This window comes from Leucoraja erinacea, chromosome 17 (genome assembly GCF_028641065.1).
Source record: "Leucoraja erinacea ecotype New England chromosome 17, Leri_hhj_1, whole genome shotgun sequence".
Classification (NCBI taxonomy): domain Eukaryota; kingdom Metazoa; phylum Chordata; class Chondrichthyes; order Rajiformes; family Rajidae; genus Leucoraja; species Leucoraja erinaceus.
This window is the reverse complement of record NC_073393.1, coordinates 18,340,646-18,363,110: the sequence shown is the minus strand read 5'-3', so window position 1 is coordinate 18,363,110 and position 22,465 is coordinate 18,340,646. Positions and strand designations below refer to the sequence as shown.

The window sequence follows — 22,465 nt, the reverse complement described above, 5'->3', positions numbered from 1 at the left end:
GGATCTGACAACTTTATTTACAGCTTTCCCCCACGGTCACCTTGCTTTCCCCATTCGGAGATATTTCCTCCCTCACCATGGCTTTAGCTTAATGCGTTTCTTGTTTTCGTCCTAGATCTGATGAATGGTCTTTGAACTGAAACTGTGACTGACTGACTCTCTTCCAGAAGATGCAGCCTGACCTGTTTAACATTTCCAGCATATTCCATTCCTGTAGTGGACTCCCATCCTTCAGTTTTTCAACTCTCCCAGTCTACAGTCAGAATCGAGTCTCCGCTACTGTCTCAGTACTGTAACCTTGTGTGGTGGCGTGCCATCTGCAGAGGTACCTTGTACGTTGCTTGCCCACACAGAGCGCAAACCTAGTGTAGACTTGGTAGCATTTATCTTTTGAGACACCAGGCTGCAGATGCAGGATCTGCTTGAGTAGATCAATGGGTCGAGTAGCATCTGTCAAGGGTCAGGCACTGTTTTGGATCGAGACTCTTCATTTGGACTGAAAGGAAAGAGTCGGGGTGAGATGGCCAATTGAGAAATGAGGGGGAGAGGTGGAGCACATGCTGCGTGCTGATTAATTGATCCAGTGAGGAGGGGCTGATTGGCAAATTGAGCCAGATGGAGGTGGGGGGTGAAAGAGTGGAGAAGGTGACTGAGAGTGGAATGGAGACAACAAAGGCTGTAGATGATGGAATCTGATAAGGAAGGAAGAGTGGAACCAAATAAGGGAGGGATGGGGGCAGATGGGGACAGAGGTGGAGGGAGGGGGGGGAGGAGGGGACCCTGTGGGAGGAGTGTATGGCTGATAGGTAGATGGAGTATGGGAGGCTGAGGAAAGAAACTCGGTGATGGGCAATTGGGAGGAGGGCTTGGGGGAAAGAAGGAATGTATGAAAGGACCTGGGTAGATTGGAAGGAGGGAGAGCGACAGAGACAGAGACAGAGACAGAGACAGAGACAGAGAGACAGAGAAGAAGAGCTGAAGCAGGTTACCTGAAATTGGGGAATGTAATGTTCATGTATTCTGTTTGTCGATTACATCGTACCAAAAGTTTGTTGCATCCAATTTATGCTCAGTTCTGGTGTTATTTCCCTACTGTCCCTTGCACTTAGTTCAGCCTCTCTTATGCCTCATCGTATTGCCTGTCAATGCTTTGAAGTGTGTCTTGGTAGTTCCTCTCATCGGTGACTTGGTGAGAGAATTTTGCATTTGCATTTCAGTGATGGTAAATTATGAGTCACTTAACTTCTAATGGAGGAATGTGTTTGAAGATTTCCCAGTGCTTTGTTGGAAGGGGCAGTCTGCTTCTTGGAAGACCACTTCCTGGTAGAATGACAGGAGAATCCATTAGTCATCTATTAATTCTTGGGTTGGATTGACATTGAGCGAGATGTGTAGCTGTGGCAACACTCAACCAGGTGTTCTATCTGTCAATGACTCAACGCCGGGGGACGGGGGGGGGGGGGGGGGGGGGGGTGAGCAGCAGTTTGACATTTGTGTTCTTGTTATCCGCATGGTCCAGAGTAGAGTAGGTTTAGCATCAGCTGTTGGCCTGCTGTGGGGAAGGGTAAAATGAAGCAGATACAAGTCATATTTGAGGGAGTAAAACCAAAGTTATTCGCTGTATCTTGGTACATGTAACAATAATAAACCAATACTATTTTCTCTGTAATATCTAACCCTGCCATGCTTGCTCTATGAATGTTTGATGGTGGGATAGTATAGGGGAGTCTTGGGCAACATTTAATCTGTGCTGCATTTTCTTGGGGCCCCAAAATGGAGAGAGCATAATTTTCTACCTGGACTGCATGTTTATAATGAGCAAAAGTCTGAAATAAGCCTTCAGTTGTTGTATTTTATCTTTTTGCAGATGGTTCACGGTTGGGAACAGTGATTGCATCTGATGAGTGCAAGGGTGCAGTGAGGTCTGCCGTTGAGAGCTCTCCTTGGGACAACAAAAATGCTGCGGGATTTCACCAGAGCTGTCTGTGAGTAAAAGCGCAAGAAGGAACTGCAAACGCTGGTTTACACCGAAGATAGACACAAAATACTGGAGTAACTCAGCGGGGTAGGCAGCATCTCTGGAGAAAAGGCATAGGTGATGTTTCGAGTTGCGTCTGATGAAGGGTCTTGACCCGAACCATCATCTATTTCATTTCTCCAGCGATGCTCCTTGACCCGCTGAGTTACTCCAGTATTTTGTGTCTATCTTTTTGTGAGTAAATGCGATCTTAATACTGGCTACAAAAATAATTACGATTCAGAGTTCAGTAAGTTTTTTTAGGGTCACCATCCTGTTGAACGCTGAAGGATGTCAGAGTGAAGGCATGGTTACTTTTGGCGGGCAAGTTTACTTTGATCCCTCCACTGCGGCGCTGGTTTGAACCTGTCTCTTTGACCAACTTCCTCCCGCAGCCTGCAGCCAAATGTGGTAACACTGCTGAATCTTTCCAGGACACCGGTCCCAGTTTCATGTGATTATGTATTTCCTCAACTACAAAACGGAATTTCTTATTTTTATTGTTGGATGATATTAAGCGGCCATTGTATCATCCTCCTTAATAATTCCTTTGTTGATTCCACAGTGTGGTGAGGCGGATTGGATTTCCCAACTGAGAAGAGGTTTATTGCCTGGGATCCAAGGCAGAGTTGGGGGAGCACGAGGGAGAATGTTGTGCTATCCACTGCTTCCTTCATTTGGAGAAAGCCAATTTCCTCTCCTCCATTTGCTCCAATGGTTTATTATTGTCACACTACCGAGATACAGTTAAAAACTTTATTTTGCATGCTAGCCAGGCAGATCACACCATATACTGTATGTGGTCGTGCTGCACCCAAGTATGATGTGATGCAGACAAAGAAACCGTGCAGAATATAGTGTTACGATATATTCTACAGCAATTGTAGGTTACCAGAGCAAGATAGGCTTAACCTTGGTCTGCATTCTCTTTTAGCTCAGTTTCAGCTATCCCCTTGGCTTTGAGTGCAGGATCTGGTTTGTGTGACTAAGGCCCTTGGGGTGGCCCTGTATCCATAGTACGAATATAGCAGCTGGATTCTGGATTGGGCACACAGTACAGCTCGGGTGCCCGTGGCGGATTTGTGACCCAATAAACAGTAACCTGGGGAGCATTAAGAGTGAAAGCTTTTAAGTTTATGATTGGGAATTTTGAGCCAAGTCGTGTGAGCTGTGTCCAACATTGGAGATTCCATCAGGGGAAGCACCAAGGGGTTAGTTCTTCCATTGCATTTAGTTCAATCAACCTATGTCAGTTCTGGAAAACAAAGGCCCAAGTCTCACAGAACACTACATCATGGAAGTGGCTATTTGCTCTTTTCTGCCCATGATGACTCATTTGGAAGGTCTGTTCAATTATTCCCTTTCTCCTTCTGACCCCGATGTACCATAGATTGCTCTGAGTTAACTATTGAATCTGCTTTCACTGTTTGTATACAACAATCAAATCTCCACCTCTGAAACGTTAATCCTCTCTCCCTCCATTGATGCTGCCTGAGTTGCTGAGTGTTTCCACCGTTTTCTCTGCTCTGTAGGGTTCTCTTTCCAGCTTTTCCTGATCTCCCCCCAAATTATGAAGAGACAGTGGCAGAAACCCACAGGGAGTGGTGCAGTGAGAAAACCGCTCCCTCGCAGCTCCATTGACCCGTGTCAAGTCCTGACCTTTAGTGCTGTCTGCGCAATGTTTGCATGTTCTCCCTGTGATCTCGTGGGTTTCCTCTGGGTACTCGGGTTTCTTCCCACGTCCCAAAAATGTGTGGATCTGTAGGGCATTTGGCCACCCCGCAGCATTAGAGGGAGGTACAATCTGGAAGTTGTATGAATATTGAGAGTATGATTTATGGTGGGGGGGGGGGGGGGGGGGGGGGAGATATTATAGGGAATGGGGGATGATGTAGATTTGATGGGCTGAATGGCTGCCTCGAGTCATAAAGAAATGTAGATCAGAGGAATGACCAATGGCCAGTGGGACCTTTAGGACATTCAAAGGGCTAGACATTTTTAAATGGTAAAGAAGGCCTGGATTGGATTTGGTTCTTGGTTAGTCACTGAAAGTTCGAAATGTGGAATTAAACTAGCTTCCAGAAGCAAAATACAGCTGCATCCCAAGCTCAGGATGATTGGTGTGAGCCTTTGGCCTGGGGAAGCACTCATTGGAATATTGGAAGAAGTCTGACTCGCGCTCAAGTTACTGTGCACCTGTCGCTGGGACTATTGCATGCCATTGAGCTGTTAGCTGGGAGATACATACCAGCAAAGGAGGTAAGAGTTGGAGCAGGGCAATTGGTCCCTCCACCTCCTGTGTCACTTGAGTTCATGCCTGATCTGATTGCAATGTTGGGTTTGCAGTTGTATCTTTCCCTGGTAACTTCTGTCCCTCTTGTTTTCTTCTGTCTTAAAAATATCAGAGCACGCTGCTTCCCCCACTATTTGAGGAGGCAATTTCCAAACACGTCACCCTTGATCTTTAACGGACAACCTCTCAAATTTTAAATGGGTCCAGGACGTCCCATAAGGGGAAATAACATCTCTACCTCCATCTTGTCGGGACCTCTCAACATCTTAAACGTTTCAACCACTCTCACTCTCCTAAACCGCAGCAATTAGAAGCAAGTGTGTCCAACATTCCCTCAGGAGATGACTTTTACTTGAAAAGCAAACTGCTGCTCACGTTAATTGGGCCAGGCAATCTTTACATCCAGTTCCTTTGAGTAGTGCAACAAGATGTTCTGTGCCCTGCAGATACAGCTGACAAGGCCTTGGAATAATGCCTCATTTAAACAGGATTACGCCTCATTGTGCAGTAATTGCCCAGCTTTGAGAGCCTATTTTACATCTTCATGTTCTAAATTCCATGTGACCACAGAGGACATGCTGGATAATGCAAGATGTGACACAAGGATATTGAAGTAGGAGTAGACTACAAACCTGCCCTGCCATTCAGTATAATCATGGTTAATCTCTGCTGGCCTTGGCTCCTCTTCTCCAACCTTAATTCCCCAATAGTTCACACATTTATCCAGCTGCAAATTAAACATTTCTAATGTACTGCCTCCACAACTTTATGGGGCAGACAATTTCAGAGATGCATCACCTTCTGTGATAGGAAATTTCAACGTTCCTCAGTTTTAAATAATTGGCCATTCATCTTGTCACTGTATCCCTTTGTTCAAGATTGCCCCATGAATGAAAACATCTTGACGTCTGCCCTGTCATGCCCCTCAAAATCCCATGTCTCAATAAGGTCAGCCTTAATTCTTCTGGGAATACTCAGACTACAGATTATCCAGAAGCATAAGGTTTCATTGACTATGTCAGCACGGCAACTGGCTTGATGCTGGAGTTGCAATTGGCGTTGCTGTGGTTGGCACCCTAATCCTATTGGAAAGATGTGACAATACAGAAGAGGGTGCAGAGGAGATTCACCAAGATGTTGCCTATGAGCTGTTCAGTTTTGAGAAGAGACTGGAGAGGCTGGGAATTTAGTCAAATTGGGAATTGATCCTTGATTCCGTTCCTGTCTCTGTGTGACACCACACCTGACCCACCCCTTACTCTGCTGTGAGTGAAGGGGCTTCAGATGATTGAGCGGTTTCCCAACCAGTTAAAGACTCTGGAATGACTGCACTGCTGCTGCATGGGTGCCCTCTCCTGCACTTGGGCTGTAACCCCTCACAGCGAGTGGAAAGCTCCACGGGGCCACAGACCAGGATCTATCCCAATTCAGAGTCATTTGCCTGGACCCCTGCTGGAGCTTTGAGGTTTGTAGGAATAGTCCCGAGAGTCCACAACTGGTGCCTGAGCCCTGGCTGGCCTGTTGTGCCAGGTCACCTGCATGCCTTGTCAACCAGGCTGCAATGTCTCAGGGCCCAGGTGTAAGCATTGAACTCTGGGCTCCTTCTCCGTTAGAAGTGTTTGCTATCAAAATGCAGGGGTTGGAGGGCTGCCAATTTAACTGATTGCTTGTAATTTGAAAGAAACAATGCTGGGATAACCGTCAACTGGATGGGGAAAAAACCGAATTGGTTTAGCCCAAACTTGTGCCGCCAAAACATCGAGCTGCGTTTCCCTCGCGAGCCACAGTCTGTAAATATAATTCTCAGTCTGCAGAACATCTTGAAAGCGTTCTGAGATGTGGTTCAGCACTTTATTAGAGAAAGATGTTTGCTAATAAGCTAATGTTGCTTTGAACCAGCATTCACAGTCAAAGGATGCAGCGTTACATATGGAGCACAGGTCCCAGCTATAGATTGCAAACCCCTGCTAGAAATTTATGAGCAGCTCTTTAAGAATGTAATTTTATAACAAACCCCATAAAGGGACAGATGTAACTTGACGACGTAACTTGTTGGTTTCCCTGCAGAGACGTGTGCGCACGATATTTCTCCTCTCTCACTGTCACTGGATTGTTTCAAATGGAATTAGTCGTAGACATGAATTATGCAAATTACATGAGCCTGAGGGCAAGTTGCTGTCATCTGCTCCAGGAGTTTCTGGGTGCACTGGTGGACAGCAGCTCTGTCAGCTGTAGCCCTGCGCTATTCCATTTAGACTTTTATACTTTAGAGATATGCAGTGAGGAAAAAGGCCCTTTGGCCTACGCAGACCAGCGATCACTCCGTACATGAGCACTATTCTACGTACTAGGGCCAATTTACCTTTATTTTCCCCAACACCAATTAACCTACAAACCTGTACGCCTGTGAGGTGTGGGAGATAACCAAAGCACTCAGAAGAATCCACGCGGACACAGCGAGAACATACAAACTTCATACAGACAACACCTATAGTCAAGATTGAACCCAGGTCTCTGGTGCTGTAAGGCTGTAACTCTACTATTGCATCACTTTCTTGAGTGACAATCAGGTTTAATTTTCTCGATTAACTCCAATTAAAATCTATATCGAGTCCCAAATACTGGAAAGTACTGATGGTGACACAGGGGACTGCAGATGCTGGAGTCTTAAACAAAAAGCAGTGCTGGAAGAACACGGTGTGTCAGGCAGCATCTGTGGAGGGATTAGACAGACAGCATTTCAGGTGGGGTGTGGGAGGAACTGGAAAAGGGGAAACGAAGGTGGGACAGACCCTGCTAGGTAATATGTGGATACATTTGGGGGAGTGGAGATCATAGTCATAATCATAATAATTCTTTATTAGCCAAGTATGTTTTGCAATACACGAGGAATTTGATTTGCCATACAGTCATACCATTAAAACGCAACAAAACACACAAAATACATTTTAACATGAACATCCACCACAGTGACTCCTCCACATTCCTCACTTTGATGAAAAGCGAAAAAAAGTTCAATCTCTTGCCTTTGTTCTCCCACGGTCAGGGGTCTCTAGACTTCCGGGGGTGATTTTGGCTCCCGTAGCCGGAGGCGTTCGGGCCCTCTGTGTCGGGGCTATCAAGCTCCTGCATCGGGGGGGAATCTTGGCTCCCCCCACACAGGGTGATTAACCCCGGGTCGGGGCTGGTCGAAATCTTCTGCGACTGGAGCTTCCCGACTCGGTCTCTACCCGAGACTGCGAGCTCCGCGATGTTGAAATCCGCAGGCCGCGGGTGGAGCGTCGATCCCAGCCAAGGGATCAGCTCCGATGGTACATCCACGTCCCAGCGGTGGGGCTCAAAGTCAGTCCCGAGCAAGGCCTCCAGCTCCTGATGTTAGGCCGCAGAGCAACCGGAGATACGATCCGGAAACCAATCGCATCTCCGGCAAGGTAAGAGACTGAAAAAAAAGTTTCCCACGACCCCCTCCCCAACTCCGCACATAAAACAAACCAGAGAACATTAACACAAATTTTTAAAACACACTAAAAATAACAAAAAAAAGACGAAAAGACAGACAGGCTGTTGGCGAGGCTGCCACCGTGCAGCGCCCCCTGGTGGATTGGCGGATTGACGGCTGGAGGTCAAAACGTGACAAAACGGTGTGAAATACAGAAAGAAGAAGAGTGAAATGCAAGTTGGAGGGAGGGATCTGATAGGACGGAAACAAGGGGAGGAGTAAGAAGGGAGTTAAATGTAGATGCAAAATGCTGGAGTAACACAACCGGTCTGAACAGCATCTCTGGAGAAAAGGAATAGGTGACCTTTTGGGTCGATGCCTTTCTTCAGAATGGGCAATGTTAGACTCTTGAATGGGGTTTGAGAGTACAAAGGAGGAGAAAGGGGAAGTATAATTGGGTTGCTGGGAGGAATTGGTGTGCACCAAGATATGGAGGAGGACAGGGAAAGAGAGGATTGGTAAGGCGGTGACATTTTGCATCTCTACCAACCTCATCTGCTGCATTTGGTGCTTCCGATGTGGCTTCCTTTACATTGGTGAATCCAAGAGTAGACCATTTTGCTGAACACTTGTACTTGGTCCACTGGTCTAGGATCTTCTGCTTGTTAAACAGTTTATATTACCATACCGACCTTTCTGTCCTGAGCCTTCTTCATTGCCAGAGTGAGAACAGAATCAACTGGAGGAACAGATGCTTATTTCCGCTTGGGTAGCTTTAACGCTCAAAGGTATAAACATTGAATTTTAACCTCTTTCCCCCCCCCCCCCCCCACACTAGTGTGCAAACTTATCTCTTGCCATCTCCAACCACCCCAGTCAACAAGCTTCTTCCTCATCCTTGATATGCTCATCTCCGATCCCAAGTCACACATTTCCCTTTAATCCCCCTGAGATGAAAAATCTAAACTTCTTAGAGGATTGGACAGGGTAGATGCAGGGAAAATGTTCCCGATGTTGGGGGTGTCCAGAACCAGGGATCACAGTTTATGAATAAGGGGTAGGCCATTTAGGACTGAGATGAGGCAAAACGTTTTCATCCAGAGAGTTGTGAATCTATGGAATTCTCTGCCACAGAAGGCAGTGGAGGCCAATTCACTGGATGTTTTCAAGAGAGAGTTAAATTTAGCTTTTAGGGCTAAGGGAAACAAGGGATATTGGGTACTGATTTTGGATGATCAGCCATGGTCATATTGAATGGAGGTGCTGGCTTGAGGGGCCGAATGGCCTACTCTGCACCTATTTTCTATGTTTCTATGTCCTCTTAAACCCATATCCCTCCCTCTAGCTTTACATAACACTCCTCTCCTTTCATTATCTGACATTCATTTATCTCCTTTTCACCTCTTGATGTTTTGTGTCGGGACCCTTCCGCAGACTGATTGGAATCCTTGTTTCTACAAAGTTTAGAGGGATGTGGGCCAAACGTGGGCAGATGGAACTAGCTCAGGTAGGTATCACGGTCAGCATGGACGAGTTGGGTTGAAAGTCATGTTGCCTAACGCTGATGGGGAAGAATTGGAAGAAAACAAGAATGGGAGACGGAGGACATTATCTCAGTACATGCAAGCAGTGTATGGGTCAGATCCCAGAACTGGGATGGAATGAAGGGATGGACATGTGTAATGGAGATGATCAGGTCACCATGACTCTGGGGCCATTCTTTAGCACGAGGATCCGGAGGTCTCTAAACGAAGGCAGGTTTGGAGGGAAGACGCTGAGTACCAGAGGGTTTGATGTGGAAGAGTTCTGGATGAGCTGAATGGGTTGGCGTGGTAAGCCTTCAATTATTAGATTCTTGTGGTAACAGAAAGTTGGAGTGAGAGTCTGAAGTAATGAAGGGGGTCATGGGAAATGTATGTCACTGCAGAGAACTAAGGTTTGGCATGAGAACAGGCAAAAATATGAGTAGCATACCAGGTCCCTGAAGCCTACATTGCAGTTCCATATGATCATGCTTGTTGTGCCCTAGGCCTCATTTTCTGTGCCAGTTCCCCATAATCTTTGATTCCCTGACCTTTTGAGAAATGTATCAATAGGTTGAAATTCTCCAGTGCAGCACCCTTGTGACAGGACTGGTACCAGGCCACCGAAATACATTTGCCCCAGTCATCTTCCTCTTAATCTTCTTTTTCAGTAAATACACAGCCTGGGTCATGTAAGGATTCCGAGGACAGATTGTAATCTAAAATTACTGAAAGGCGGAAATGCTTGGCTGAAATTGCAGATTCCACTGGTGGACTAACTAGCCACAGATCCGTACAGATCTTGGAGAATGTTAGAATTAGTTAATTAGTACAGATCTTGTAATACAGATTCAAAACCTTTTGGGTCACGTACCATAATAAAAGTAGCAGCAAATTCTGAAACCACACCAGAGTGTTTCAACCTGTAGCTCCTCTGTTAATGCTCCATCTGATCGAGCACCTCAGCCCTCTAGGGTAGAGAATTCTGAACTGGAAGAGGACTGGATTGTAGAATAGGAAGAGAGACGCACCAATATTCACATTGTTGCTAAATTGGTCTTGTGGTTTCAGAATTTGCTTCCACTCTTATTATGACACATGTAGCGACCTCTTAGCACCACCCACAGCATATGGACTAAACTGTGACACAACCAATGAGAGACTTCATTACAGCACAGAAACTGACCCTTCAGAGGAAACCCATACCATCGCTTGGACTCATCGCGACTTCCATATCCATCTCTTATCAGAAAATGGACAAAATGCATCATATTGGGCACAAAGTAACCCACAAAATTCCCCCATCCCACCTCTCTTCACAAACGAGGAACAGCACCTCATTTTTGGGCTGCATTAATCCAGGCAAATGGTGAATGCCATCCTGACTTGTAGATGATGGGATGGTTTTCGGGTGTGAGCGGGCAAGTTACCTACCACAGCATAGCAAGTCTTTGACCTGCTCTTGTAGTCTGTGACTGGTCCGCTTGAGTTTGTGGTTGTTGTGCACCTGCTGCACTCCAGATGTTGGTGCGGGCATTAATGCCATTGAATGTCAAAGATTTGTGGTTTAGCTGTTGCCGGAGATGGTTCTTCCCTGCGTTGTGAATGTTACTTGCCACATCAACCTGTTCCTGTGCCCAATCAATGACCTAGCATCTTCCTGGTGGTGGTAACTCACACTGAAACATCCAAACCCCCAACCCTGTCCTACTCCGGTAAACTGCGCAAGGCCCAGCAAGTATTAATAGTAGATGCTGCGACCTTCCATCAATGTAATAGAGGAGATGGTAAAAGGCGATAGTCTATACTGAAATTAAAATTAGGTGGAACATTTGGATACCACATTAAAGACCTGGAGATAATTAGAGCAGCACGGTGGCGCAATGGTAGAGTTGCTGCCTTGCTCCTGAAATCTCCAACAAGAGGCTGCCAACTCCATGATGTTAGGCCGCGGTGCATACGGAGATACCATAAGGAAAAAAAAATCACATATTCGTCGGGGTAAGAGGTTACAAAAAAGTTTCCCCCACCCCCACATAAAACAAGCTATAGAACACTAAAACATATTTAACACATACTATAAAACAACAAAGAAGGAAAGTTTTGATCCTATCTCTAAATGAAACTAATGATATATTTTGGATTAATCTCCAAATCATGGGATCTTCTCATTCCCTGTGGATCTTTAGCCCAAGAGGGCTGTATCTTGTAATGAATTGCCTTGTCTACTGGACTGCAGTGGTCTCCAGAGCCCAGTAAGCCTTGCGGGACAGGGGCTGTAGCTGCCTGCTCTTAGCAGCCTCCCAAACCACTGAGACACACTCTGACAGATGACTTGTTCCAGACCAAGTGTTGGCGCATAGGATCAGAGTTTAATCAGTAAAAGCACTTAAAACCCAAGTGAACTATGAATTGGGCCTTCTACAATGCTGGAGCTTGGTCTGAGGGCCGGGTTTAAATTCTCCAGGGGTGTCTTGGCCTTCGGTTGTGCCCCTCGGATGTAATTACAATGTGCATATGGATGCCAGTTGTGATGGAGGGGTGAAAATTGATGTCGTTTAACTCCCTACAGCAGGAATGCATCAAACCGAGGAGCCTGTGACCAGCTTTAAACTCTTTGTTAAAATATTTATGATATAAAACAAATTAGAGTCTGGGAAATTATCCAGCAGGGAAAGGAACGAGTTTGCAATTATATTGTCTCTGAGTTACATAAGCCATCTTGCAGCCAAGGAAGTACATTATGAAGTATTTTAGTTTAAATCCGATTCCACAATAGGAATGCTATAATGGCCATCCTTGCATTTTTGGGCAGCAAATGGTTCAATTGTGTGCATGGGCTACCGTATGTGTGTGAGTACACTCTCAGAGGGAGAAATGGAGACACAGCGAGACAGAGGGAGAGAGACTTGCGGACAGATGGAGGGGAATACTCATGCAGGGAGTGGGAGATTCATTAGGACAGAAACCGGTCCTTTGGTCCATTAGGACAGAAACCGGTCCTATGCTGACCATCAAGTGCCTCTATGTACTATTCTTCTTTATTCAAACTTGGACAGGAGCTTACCATGTCTTGGTGATTCGAGCGCTTGTCTAGATACATTTTAAATGTTGCGACTATCTCTGCCTCCACCCCTCTCTCAGGCACTGCGCTTTGGATTCCAACCACCCTTATAATGAACAAATTTGTGCTTGGATCCCCTCCAAATATCTTACCTTAAAATTATAGCCTTTGGTCTTAGAATAACTAGGAAAGATCAACGAGAGAAAGAGAGGAAAATACTGCTGAAAATCTGGAATTGGTAGGCTTGGGTTTGTTCTCATGTTGAGGATCACCATCTGCTAGTCGCATTCAGTAAACTTGTACTCTACACCGTAAAGTGACCCTCATCCCATGTCATGTTTCTGATCCAGATCCTTCCTCAATGTCGGTCTAACACAGCCCCATATCCTGACGCTCAGTAAAATTGATCTGGGTAAAGGCCAGCACAAACAGGACCCGCCCTGGGTTGAATGCTAATGTTTTGACAGAAAGCAGACTTCAACTCGCTTGACCGGAATCCAATAAACTTGAGTTTTTAGGAGACACAAAAAACTGCAGATGCTGGAATCTGGCACTCGGTGTGTTGAGCAGCATCTGTGGAGGCGGGGTGACGGTTAACATTTGGCGCAGTTTGCAAACTTTATTAACTGTGGTCAGGGGGTATTGAGTGCGGAGGTTGGAATATCATATTACAAAACCACATTTTGGTTGACGAATGGGCTGAGCGTGGTTGACCATTTTAGACGAGTGGGCTTGCCATTAATGATTGCCATTATTTTACCTCACTTTTCACACAATTGTAAATTCAACATGTCTCTCACCTCTCTCCCTGCAGATTTAAATCTCCTTTGGGCACTGGTCACTGCTGACTCACTATGCATCCATCTCCAGGAACTCCATAATAAGCTGCAGTACAGACAACGGGCCAAGTACACGGTAAATGTTGCTACACTTCGCCCGAACATGTAACCCCGTGGAAACCTCTGACAACGTGTTAGTTCCCAACTTCACCAGGTGGAGAAGTGGCCAATTCCTCTGACCCACTCTGGGATATCCGTTTCTTTCCCCCCCGCCCCATACCCTCCTGTTTGCCCTCAACTGAAGTTACTGATCTCTGCCACATAAAATTATTTGCTTGGCTGTGGTGCTTGTGCACGTACCAATAGTGTTGTGGTTGAGTTGTTCGAACATGGGGTCATCATAACTAATCCTGTCCCCGAGTGTGGTACCGGCAGTGTATGGGGAACTGAAGCAGCATTGCAGTATAAGGTAGTGGGAAGGTGGTTTCCCAGTAATATACCTGATCTGACTTTGTGCTGAAGGTGGGATTGCCCATAATTACCCTCTTCCCATTTTGAGCAGAAGATCAGGTGTCTCCCTCTTTCCCAGTCCATTTTTTGGCTGCATGAGTTTCCTGCTGATGTAAACTGTCATGGGTTCTGGGGATGATCCTTGTTCAGTGGGCCCCCATTCAGTCTGTGAGATTAGAGCGCGGATGCCAGGACATGTGTGCTCTACTTTAGCTGAATGTGAGGTGCATTTGGTGATCTTTCACTTCAGATTGTGATTGGAGCAACAGCGTGCTGTAGAGTTAAGTTGTTATGTGGGATTAATGATTGGTTTCATTTCATTTGCAGAAAGATTACTTTCCAATTAACTACACTGTGCAAGTTCATTATGAAGATATTTATCGAACGATAAATGTTACTCGGATGGTAGGTTTGAATTCAAAAAGATCAACTTCTCTTTCCTGGTTTTCCTAACATGTCTCTGGATTGTGAACCTCTGAGCTATCAATCCATTACGGATTCAGAGTCCTCCTCCTGCATCTTGCAACTATCCAACTGTGCCCCTCTCAAGCTGGGTTCCAGAAGGATAGATATGTGGTGTTGGGGGTTACTTCTCTCCACTCTCCTGCTCCCATTCCCTCCTCTGAGGGACCATCTTCATGTTGGTGCACTTTTGTTTTAGTATGTGGCATGCAAAACTCTTTCTGGAGTACACTGCTTTCTTTACCACAAGCCCCATCAGGTTGCCAATGTTGCGTGGTTGTGCTTGGGAAGAGGAGTTGACTCATTGGATGAAAAACTACTTGCTTAGTGGGGCATCTATAACAAGCTCGGGTCATCATGCCTCATCATGCTTCATGCCTCCAAGATACCTTTGGAGCTTTGACCCTATTGTAACTATCAAACAAAAGGCAGCAAATTCACTTACAGGTATGTTTAACTTTAATGAGGTTTAACAGTCAGGAGTATTTAGTAGGTTTTGCTGTTTTGTAGAGATTGAATCCCGTGTTTAGTTTGAACCTGGCCAGTTACTTATGCATTCTCATCTTTATCTTCCATTCGCTGCCTGTCCAAACCATTTTGTACCCAACTTCTGGAGGTTTTACTGATCCATTGTAAAAGCTTTTGCCTGCCGAATCAGTCATTGCAAATATGCAGTGCCCTGATAAATATGCACCAGGACTTTCTAAAGCTCTAACCTTTGGAGACATGAAACCTCACCTTCCAACTTTTCCAGTTTTTGTTAAAGAATGCCAACATGTTAACATTTCAGGTGGAATTTGTACGTTAGTGTTGCTTCTGGTCATTTTAATGAAAACTGCTTGAACAGACTTGTATTTCCTCAACAATAACTGCGATAGATGGAATGAATGCCAGCAGACATCGGCCACTTTCAGTCCAGCCTTCCCTGTCTGTCAGAAAATAGTGCAGTACAGACTGTTCCTTCCATTGCTGCTTCTTTCAGAAAGCTATTCTAGGAAATAGAACAGTACAGCACAGGAAAAGCCTTCGCCCCACCATGCCTGCACCAATCATGATGTCAATCTAAACTAATCTCATTTCTCTGAACACGGACCATGTCCCGCCATTCAGGTGTCCTTTTAGATGCTTCTTAAACACTGCTATTGTATCTGCTCCCACCACTACTCTTGGCAATGCGTTTCAGGCATCTATCAAGGGGAGTAACTCATCTTCGACCAATGTCAGTTGGTCCCTCACTGGGAAACACTTATGTCAATGGGTAAAAGACTCTGCCTATCAAACTTGTCAACAACTCTTAATTGTATACCCCTTTATCTGCTCGCCCCTCAACCTCTGGCACCCCAGCACAACTAATCCTGGTTTGTTCAATACTTCTTATCACTGATCCCTCTAATCCAGGTAACATCCTGGTAAACCTCTTCAGCACCAACTTCAAAGCCTCCACATCCTTCCTGTGATGGGATGACTAGAACTGTATACTATGGTCCAGATGCATCCTACCCACATTATACACGGCTACAACACGACTTCCTGATTTTTTTTTATACTCGGTGCCCCGACCGATGAATAAATTCTCCTCGACTCCTCCGATTTCTTTGTTGGATTGGAGTATGTGTGTGTGTATTCGGCAATCTAACCACGTCGAACCTCTGAAGCATTAGGGAATGAGCCTGAGGGGATGGACTTAAAATACTTAATACCGAAGAATGCAGTTTTTAGAGAGTTCAAGCTGACTGTGATTGGAGAAAGATGATCTTCATGAGAGGCCAGTAAAACCACACACAGCTCGATGTAACGTGGCAGGATGCTGATTTTCTGCTGGGTTTTTTTTCAGCAAGTAGAATTTAGTTTTCAAATAAAGTCTGAAGTCCTGAATGCTGAAGTGTAAATCAATTGCCATTTGCCTCTGCTATCAGGTAATTAATATTCATCTCAATAAGTTCACTTTTGGGCGGCACAGTGATGCAGCGGTAGAGTTGCTGCCTGATAGCGCCAGAGACCCGGGTTCGATCCTGACTACGGGTGCTGTCTGTATGGAGTTTGTACATTCTCCCCGTGACCTGTGTGGGCTTTCACCAAAATCTTCAGTTTCCACCCACGCTCCAAAGAGGTACAGGTTTGTAGGTCAATTGGTGGGGTATAGAAAAACGTCAAATTGTCCCTAATGTGTGTAGGATAGTGTTAACATGCGGGGATTGCTGGTCGGTGTGAAGACGGTGTGCCGAATGGCCTGTTTCCGTGCTATATCTCTAACCTAAAATTAAAATAACTAAACTAAAAATTCTCACTGGATGAAACCCCACTGAGGTTCAAAACTCCCCACTGCACCTACTTTAGATCGCAGAATCTGGGAAGGACAGAGCAGTTGCTGAGAATGACTCTGGTTGTAGTGTTCTCCTAGGTCCTACAAGCCACGAGGAAGGGAGTCAGTGGAGTATCGGATGGTGAGCAGCTTTAGTGGAATGATATGAATTGATATGAATTGGAGGGAGAAATTGACAAGTGATTTACACTTCAGAATTTCTGACTGTCATCATTTTGGTTCCATTTTCTTTTTTTGTTCCATTATACTCATTAAGAAGGGCATTGACTACACAAGTTGGGATATCATGATACAACTCTACAAGTTGTAGGTGAAACCACACTTGGAGTATTGTGTGCAATTCTGGTCACCATGTATCGAAAGGATACCATTAATTTGGAAAGAGTGCAGAAGAGATTCACCAGAATGTTTTTGGGACATGTGGGGTTGAGTCGTAGGGAGAGGTTGGATAGGCTTGCTCCTTTATTGTTGCAGCATATGAGTTTGAGGGATGACCTTATTAAAGTACATGAGAGGCATGGATAAAGTTTTTTTTGGATAGAGAATTTTAAAACTAGAGGGCATAGGCTTAAGATAAGAGCAGGGAAATCTAAGTGAAACTTTGTTTACACTCAGAGGGTAGTCGGTATTTGGAACAAACGACCGGAGGAATCCATCATTGCAGATACAATTAACTCACAAGTGGTGAAGTCATGGTTGTTTTGGCAGACTACTACAGACTACTTGGAGACTACTGCATGTCTCAAAAGACATTTGCACAGATATATGAATAGGAATGGTTTAAAGGAATAATGCCACAATTTGCTCAGCATGGACAAGTTGGGCCATATAGCCTGTTTCCCAGCTGTATGGCTCTATCACTAGTGTAGTCTGACCTACTAGGCATGATCCACTGTTCTGTTATGACAACACACTATACAAAGAAGTAGTTGCGACAGGTACGATAACAACACTTAAAAGACACTAGACCAAGTGCAGAACCGTTGGGTCGGCTCCCCCAACGCAACGTGAGCAGGGCGGAGCCGAGGCCAGCGTGCGAAGCAGAGGCCAGCGTGCGAAGCAGAGGCCAGCGTGCGGAGTAGAACCAATGAGTCAATGGTGGGTCGACCTCAAGCAGTCCAAAGTGATGGTTGGGGAGCTGCTGTTTATGAAATGAGGCCCTTCCCCTGGCGTCACTGGAAGGTGGTGGAATATTCTGTTTCACTCTACCGTTGGGGGGGGGGGGGGGGGGGAGGGGGGAGGGGGGAGGGGGGGGGGGGGGGGGGGGGGGGGAGGGGGGAAGTGGGAGGGGGAGGGGGAGGGGGAGGGGGGGCGTTGTGGCGTCACTGGAAGTGGTGCTTTAAAAGGTGGTTTTTGCTATCCATTGTGATTGGACGTCTGTGAGTGGCATTTGTGACATCATCATTTGAAGCTGGTGGAAACAGGCTCTCTGTGAGATGTGTTTTTTGCCTTTTTTTAATAAATTTCAACAGTGAATAACTTTGGAAATACAGGTGGGGATGCAACGGTAAGATGTTTATCGCCACCACGGGGAAAATGTCAGTAGGATGTGTGAAAATGGGAAGGCTGTGGCCTAGTGTTTGTAAGAAAATAGGAAAACCAGATTGACACAGATACGCCACGTGGGCACATCAGATTCAGATTCAAACTTTATTGGCATTGTGCAGTGTACAGTACAGAGACAACGAAATGCAGTTAGCATCTCCCTAGAAGAGCGACATAGAATATGAGCAATTAATAAATATATTTACGTGCATACAGTCATAATAGTGCAATTATTTTTTTTCCTGGTGGAAGGAGTGTCCGGGGGTGGGGGGGAGCTTGGCAGTCACCGAGGTACAGTGTTGAGTAATGTAACAGTCGCAGGGAAGAAGCTGTTCCTGGACCTGTTGGTCCAGCAACAGAGAGACCTGTAGCGCCTCCCGGATGGTAGGAGGGTAAACAGTCTGTGGTTGGGGTGAGAGCAGTCCTTGACGATGCTGAGCGCACTTCGCAGACAACGCTTGCTTGTGTTCTACAACACCTGTTCGTGGGCACAAACAGAACAAAATCTTTTAGTATTATATAGATTTGGACAGGTACATGGATAACAAGGGTTTAATGGGATATGGGTCAAATGGGTGTAAACAGGGGTAGTTTTGAAGCAATATCATGGTTAGTTTGGACAGGTTGGGCTGAAGGATCTGCTTCCATGCTGTATTACTTTACGACTCTAAGAAGTATAACGTGCTTCAAACTGCTGCATCAACTCATGACCTAGTAGAGACATTCACTTTGTTCAACCACTCTACTGTTGAAAACTTTTTTTTCCTCATTTCTGACTAAGGGAATTTCACCTGAAATGTTGATACTCCCTCTACAGATGCTGACTGTTCCAGCATTTTCTGTTTTGTTTTACTTCAAATAATCCTGGAGTAAATCACAGGGTCATGTGTAGCTCAGTCAGAGATGCTTCCTGATCCTTTGAGTTACTCCAGCACTTTGTGTCTAACCTGGTGCATATTGGTTTATTATCGGATACCCATATATTATTCTTGAGTGCCTCCAGTCCCACATTGGAGATTCACCTCAAGTGCAGAATGTCAAACCACTCCAGCGGTGTGGACTGCTGCAGTTAGAAGGTTGACCCAAGACAACTGGGCAGTGAATGAGTGCTGTCTTGCCAATAATGCTCCCTGTGGGAATGAATGAAATAAAATCACAACTTCTAAGGTCATTGACAATCTGAAGACAGTTTTGTGATTTTGGGATGGGTGTAGGTAGTTTGTCACCTAACTTACAAACACTGAGCTATTCTTGAATTTCTTCCACATATTCAGCATTTCTGGTTACTGTTTATAGTTCAGCAAACTACATGGATCGTAATTCCCACACCATTCAGCCCATGGAATTGATGCTAGCTTTTGGAGTAAACCCCACTTCTCTCACTTATTTCCCTGTAACCTCATCTCTTTCACATACCCATTAGCTCACCCATATCTTCCAACCACACGCTAGAGGCAACTTTACAGTGGGCAATCAAAACATGTCTCTGGGACATGTGAGGAAGCCCATGTGGTCACAAGGAGAATGTGCAAACTACAGACATACAGCACCAGAGATCAGGATTGACCCTATCGTGGAGCTGTAATACAGCAGCTCCAGTAGCTAGGTCCCTGTGTACTGCCTCTAACAAATCATGAAAGTTGATCTGCAGAGCAGGTCATGTCCCTCAACCTGGGCCCTGTGGCTAAACCTGAGAGTGTTAAGATACTCTAACTTTAATTGGAGTCATAAAGCGTGTCATTCCGTTGACGCAACTTATCCATGCCGACCAAGATGTCCCATCTAATCCAGTCCAATTTGCCTACCTTTGGCCCATGTTCGTCTAAACCTTTCCTATCCATGACTGGGAAGGGAAAATGGTGCTTTCCACCATGCAGTAGTCTCCAAGTAGTCTGTAGTAGTCTGCCAAAACAACCATGACTTCACCACTTGTGAGAATCTGATTCCTAAAACATCACCACTCTGGGGCAGGCAGGAGCGGAGGGAGCTCTGGACGTCCGGGTACATCTCTAGCATGGCTGCCAGTATCCTGCCCTGCCCTAAACTGTGTGACTGGTATAATCATTGCATGAGAGCTTTGTGTTATGAGCTATCTCAGGAATTTCTTATCATTCTTATCACGCAAATGCAATCAGGAAGTAATGCATGGCAATCAAACAAGAAAATGTGTATGGAGTAAATGGATGTTTGAGCCAATAATTTATTGTGGTCATGAACATTTTAATGAGAGTAGTAAATGAGACCAAGAAGCATATCGATCTGACCACATTCGCACAGTAGGATACGTGCTCTGTTTAAGATCCAGTGGAGCTTAGCTAGTGGCTCCCTCTACAGACCAGTGCTTTTAACCCTGTTTGTGAGGCCCACACTGGCTAATTGTTCTAGAAATAAGAGTGAAAGCTTCCTTGCCCTGAGTTAGCCCTTGGCTTGTATCGTTAAAACGAATAGCCTTTGTGAATGAGAAAGGGTGAGCATGTAGCACCATGGCTGGGTGACAGCCTTTCAAAATTCACCTTTCAGCCTCATTATCCAAAGAGGCATAAAGGGCTTTAGCAAATATGTAAATTAAACCACCCAGGATAATGTGAGGGATTGTAGCTATGATTTAATTTTGTTGGAGAATTGAGATGATTTGAAACTCTAGAAGCTTTGGGCTATAGTAAACTTGTAGTAAACGATCCCAGGAATTTAAGCTGTATGATTATATGGATGCATGTAAATATAGAGACTCTCTGCTTGTCACTCTTGTATCCACTTCCCAATGGAATGTCTGCCTCTCCTTTTTTTCATAGAGAAACAGAGGTTTTACTGAAAGTGACCTGAAGTTGTTATGGGTCTTCATTAATTCTCAAGTGTTGGAGACAATCCTTGATGTTCTTCCAAAAAGACACCCATCTAGAACCTATGTGGAGGATGTAGCCTTGCTGTTTAATTATTTGAGGATGGGTGTGGAAGAAATGGTAAGTTCTGCGGAGAAAGCAAAAGAGATTGATTGAAGTTCATACATGAGCAAAAATAGCAAGGTGTTTTTTTTTGAGTTGGAGGCAGCTGCTCAGGCAGCATCTGTGGTGGAAAAAAGGCAGACGATGTTTGTAGTCAGGTCCTATTCTTCAGATTGCGGGTCTGTTCTTTTACTTATGGTGCTCCAGGTTAAATGAGATTCAATCAAGATTTAAGAACTCCTCTTTGCCCTCCCACACTCACGATTGCTGCCCTCACTACTTTCTGTTCCACCCACAGCTCAGTTTTGAAATTTCCAAAATTTCCAAATGTGTGTTATGCGCTTACAGTTATGAGGGCGGTGATCTGCATACTTTACACTGACATCAATCAATGGGCTATAGCAGTGGAGTCACTGCTACTTCTCTCTGACAACAATGGTTCTTACTACGATTTGGATCAGTAGTTTCCACCATTCTAAATGAAATCCCCCGTCCACACTCAGTAAAATATGTAGCCAACCATACATGCATGTAGCCAACCATACATTCCTGATGGTACACAAACGTTGCCTATTTCCTTCGCTCCATAGATGCTGCTGCACCCGCTGAGTTTCTCCAGCTTTTTTGTGACCTTCGATTTTCCAGCATCTGCAGTTCCTTCTTAAACATACATTCCTGATGATGTCCCGGCTGTTCCTTTAAAGGAAGCTTAGTTCAGCTTGCAGCTCTAAGGCCAGAATAACTATTTGTGCTGAATGTGTTTCTATTTAGTTTCCAACTGAATTACCCCATAAAGCCTCACAGACCTTGTGTCATTATGCACTTTCCCCTCTCCATAGACGATCATACCTCAGTCTGAAGAAGGGTCTCGACCTGAAACGTCACCCGAATGGAGAGCATCTCTCCAGAGATGCTGCCTGTCCCGCTGTGTTACTCCATCATTGTGTGTGTACAGTATAAACCGGCATCTGCAGTTCCTTCCCACACAGAATATCATACACCTTGGGTTGGGACCCAGTCATCTGGATGATACCATTAGGGTTTAAATTTTGTGTGTTTCTACAAGATTTGGTGCTAAATCAAAATCTCTGGATAATGCCACAAGGCAAGAAAATCAGAGCAGGATTAGGCCGCTCAGCCCCTCTAGCTTGCCCTGCCATTCAGTATGATTGTGGCTGATTTTTTCCCAGGCCTCAACTCTTCTCCTGTGACAATTCCCCATCGCCCTCAAATTCCCTGATCTTTCAAAAACCCATCTACATTGTATTTTAAATACTTCCAGTAGAGAACTCTAGAGATTCACCACCCTTTCCAAAGTAGGTTCTTGCACTCCTCAGTTTAAAATGAGGGTTCCCTTTCCCCCCAGCCCCCCAAATCTTATACCTACATACCTTTGTTTGAGATTCTTCCATGTGTGAAAACATCTGCACATAACCATATCAAGCTCCCTAAGGATCTTAAATGTTTCATAAGATCATCCCCTTATTCCTATTAGAATATACTAAATAGTCGAGAAATTGGGACTTTATTGAATTAATCTAGTGGAAACAATTGCAACTCTACTCCGA

At 45.1% G+C, this 22,465-nt stretch overlaps 1 protein-coding gene across 2 annotated transcripts in view; it reads left to right on the top strand.

Annotated features, from left to right (window-relative positions):
* The window catches only part of il34 (interleukin 34), a 49,248-nt gene that overhangs the window by 23,571 nt on the left and 3,212 nt on the right, over positions 1-22,465 (top strand). The window contains exons 2-5 of one of the 2 annotated variants that reach the window (XM_055648708.1): positions 1,868-1,985; positions 13,151-13,251; positions 13,953-14,030; positions 20,748-20,915. In XM_055648708.1, the coding sequence (XP_055504683.1) occupies positions 1,958-1,985; positions 13,151-13,251; positions 13,953-14,030; positions 20,748-20,915 (375 nt within the window). In that variant the 5' untranslated portion in view covers positions 1,868-1,957. The remainder of the gene's footprint in view (positions 1-1,867; positions 1,986-13,150; positions 13,252-13,952; positions 14,031-20,747; positions 20,916-22,465) is intronic. The other variant, XM_055648709.1, reaches the window with a different exon arrangement.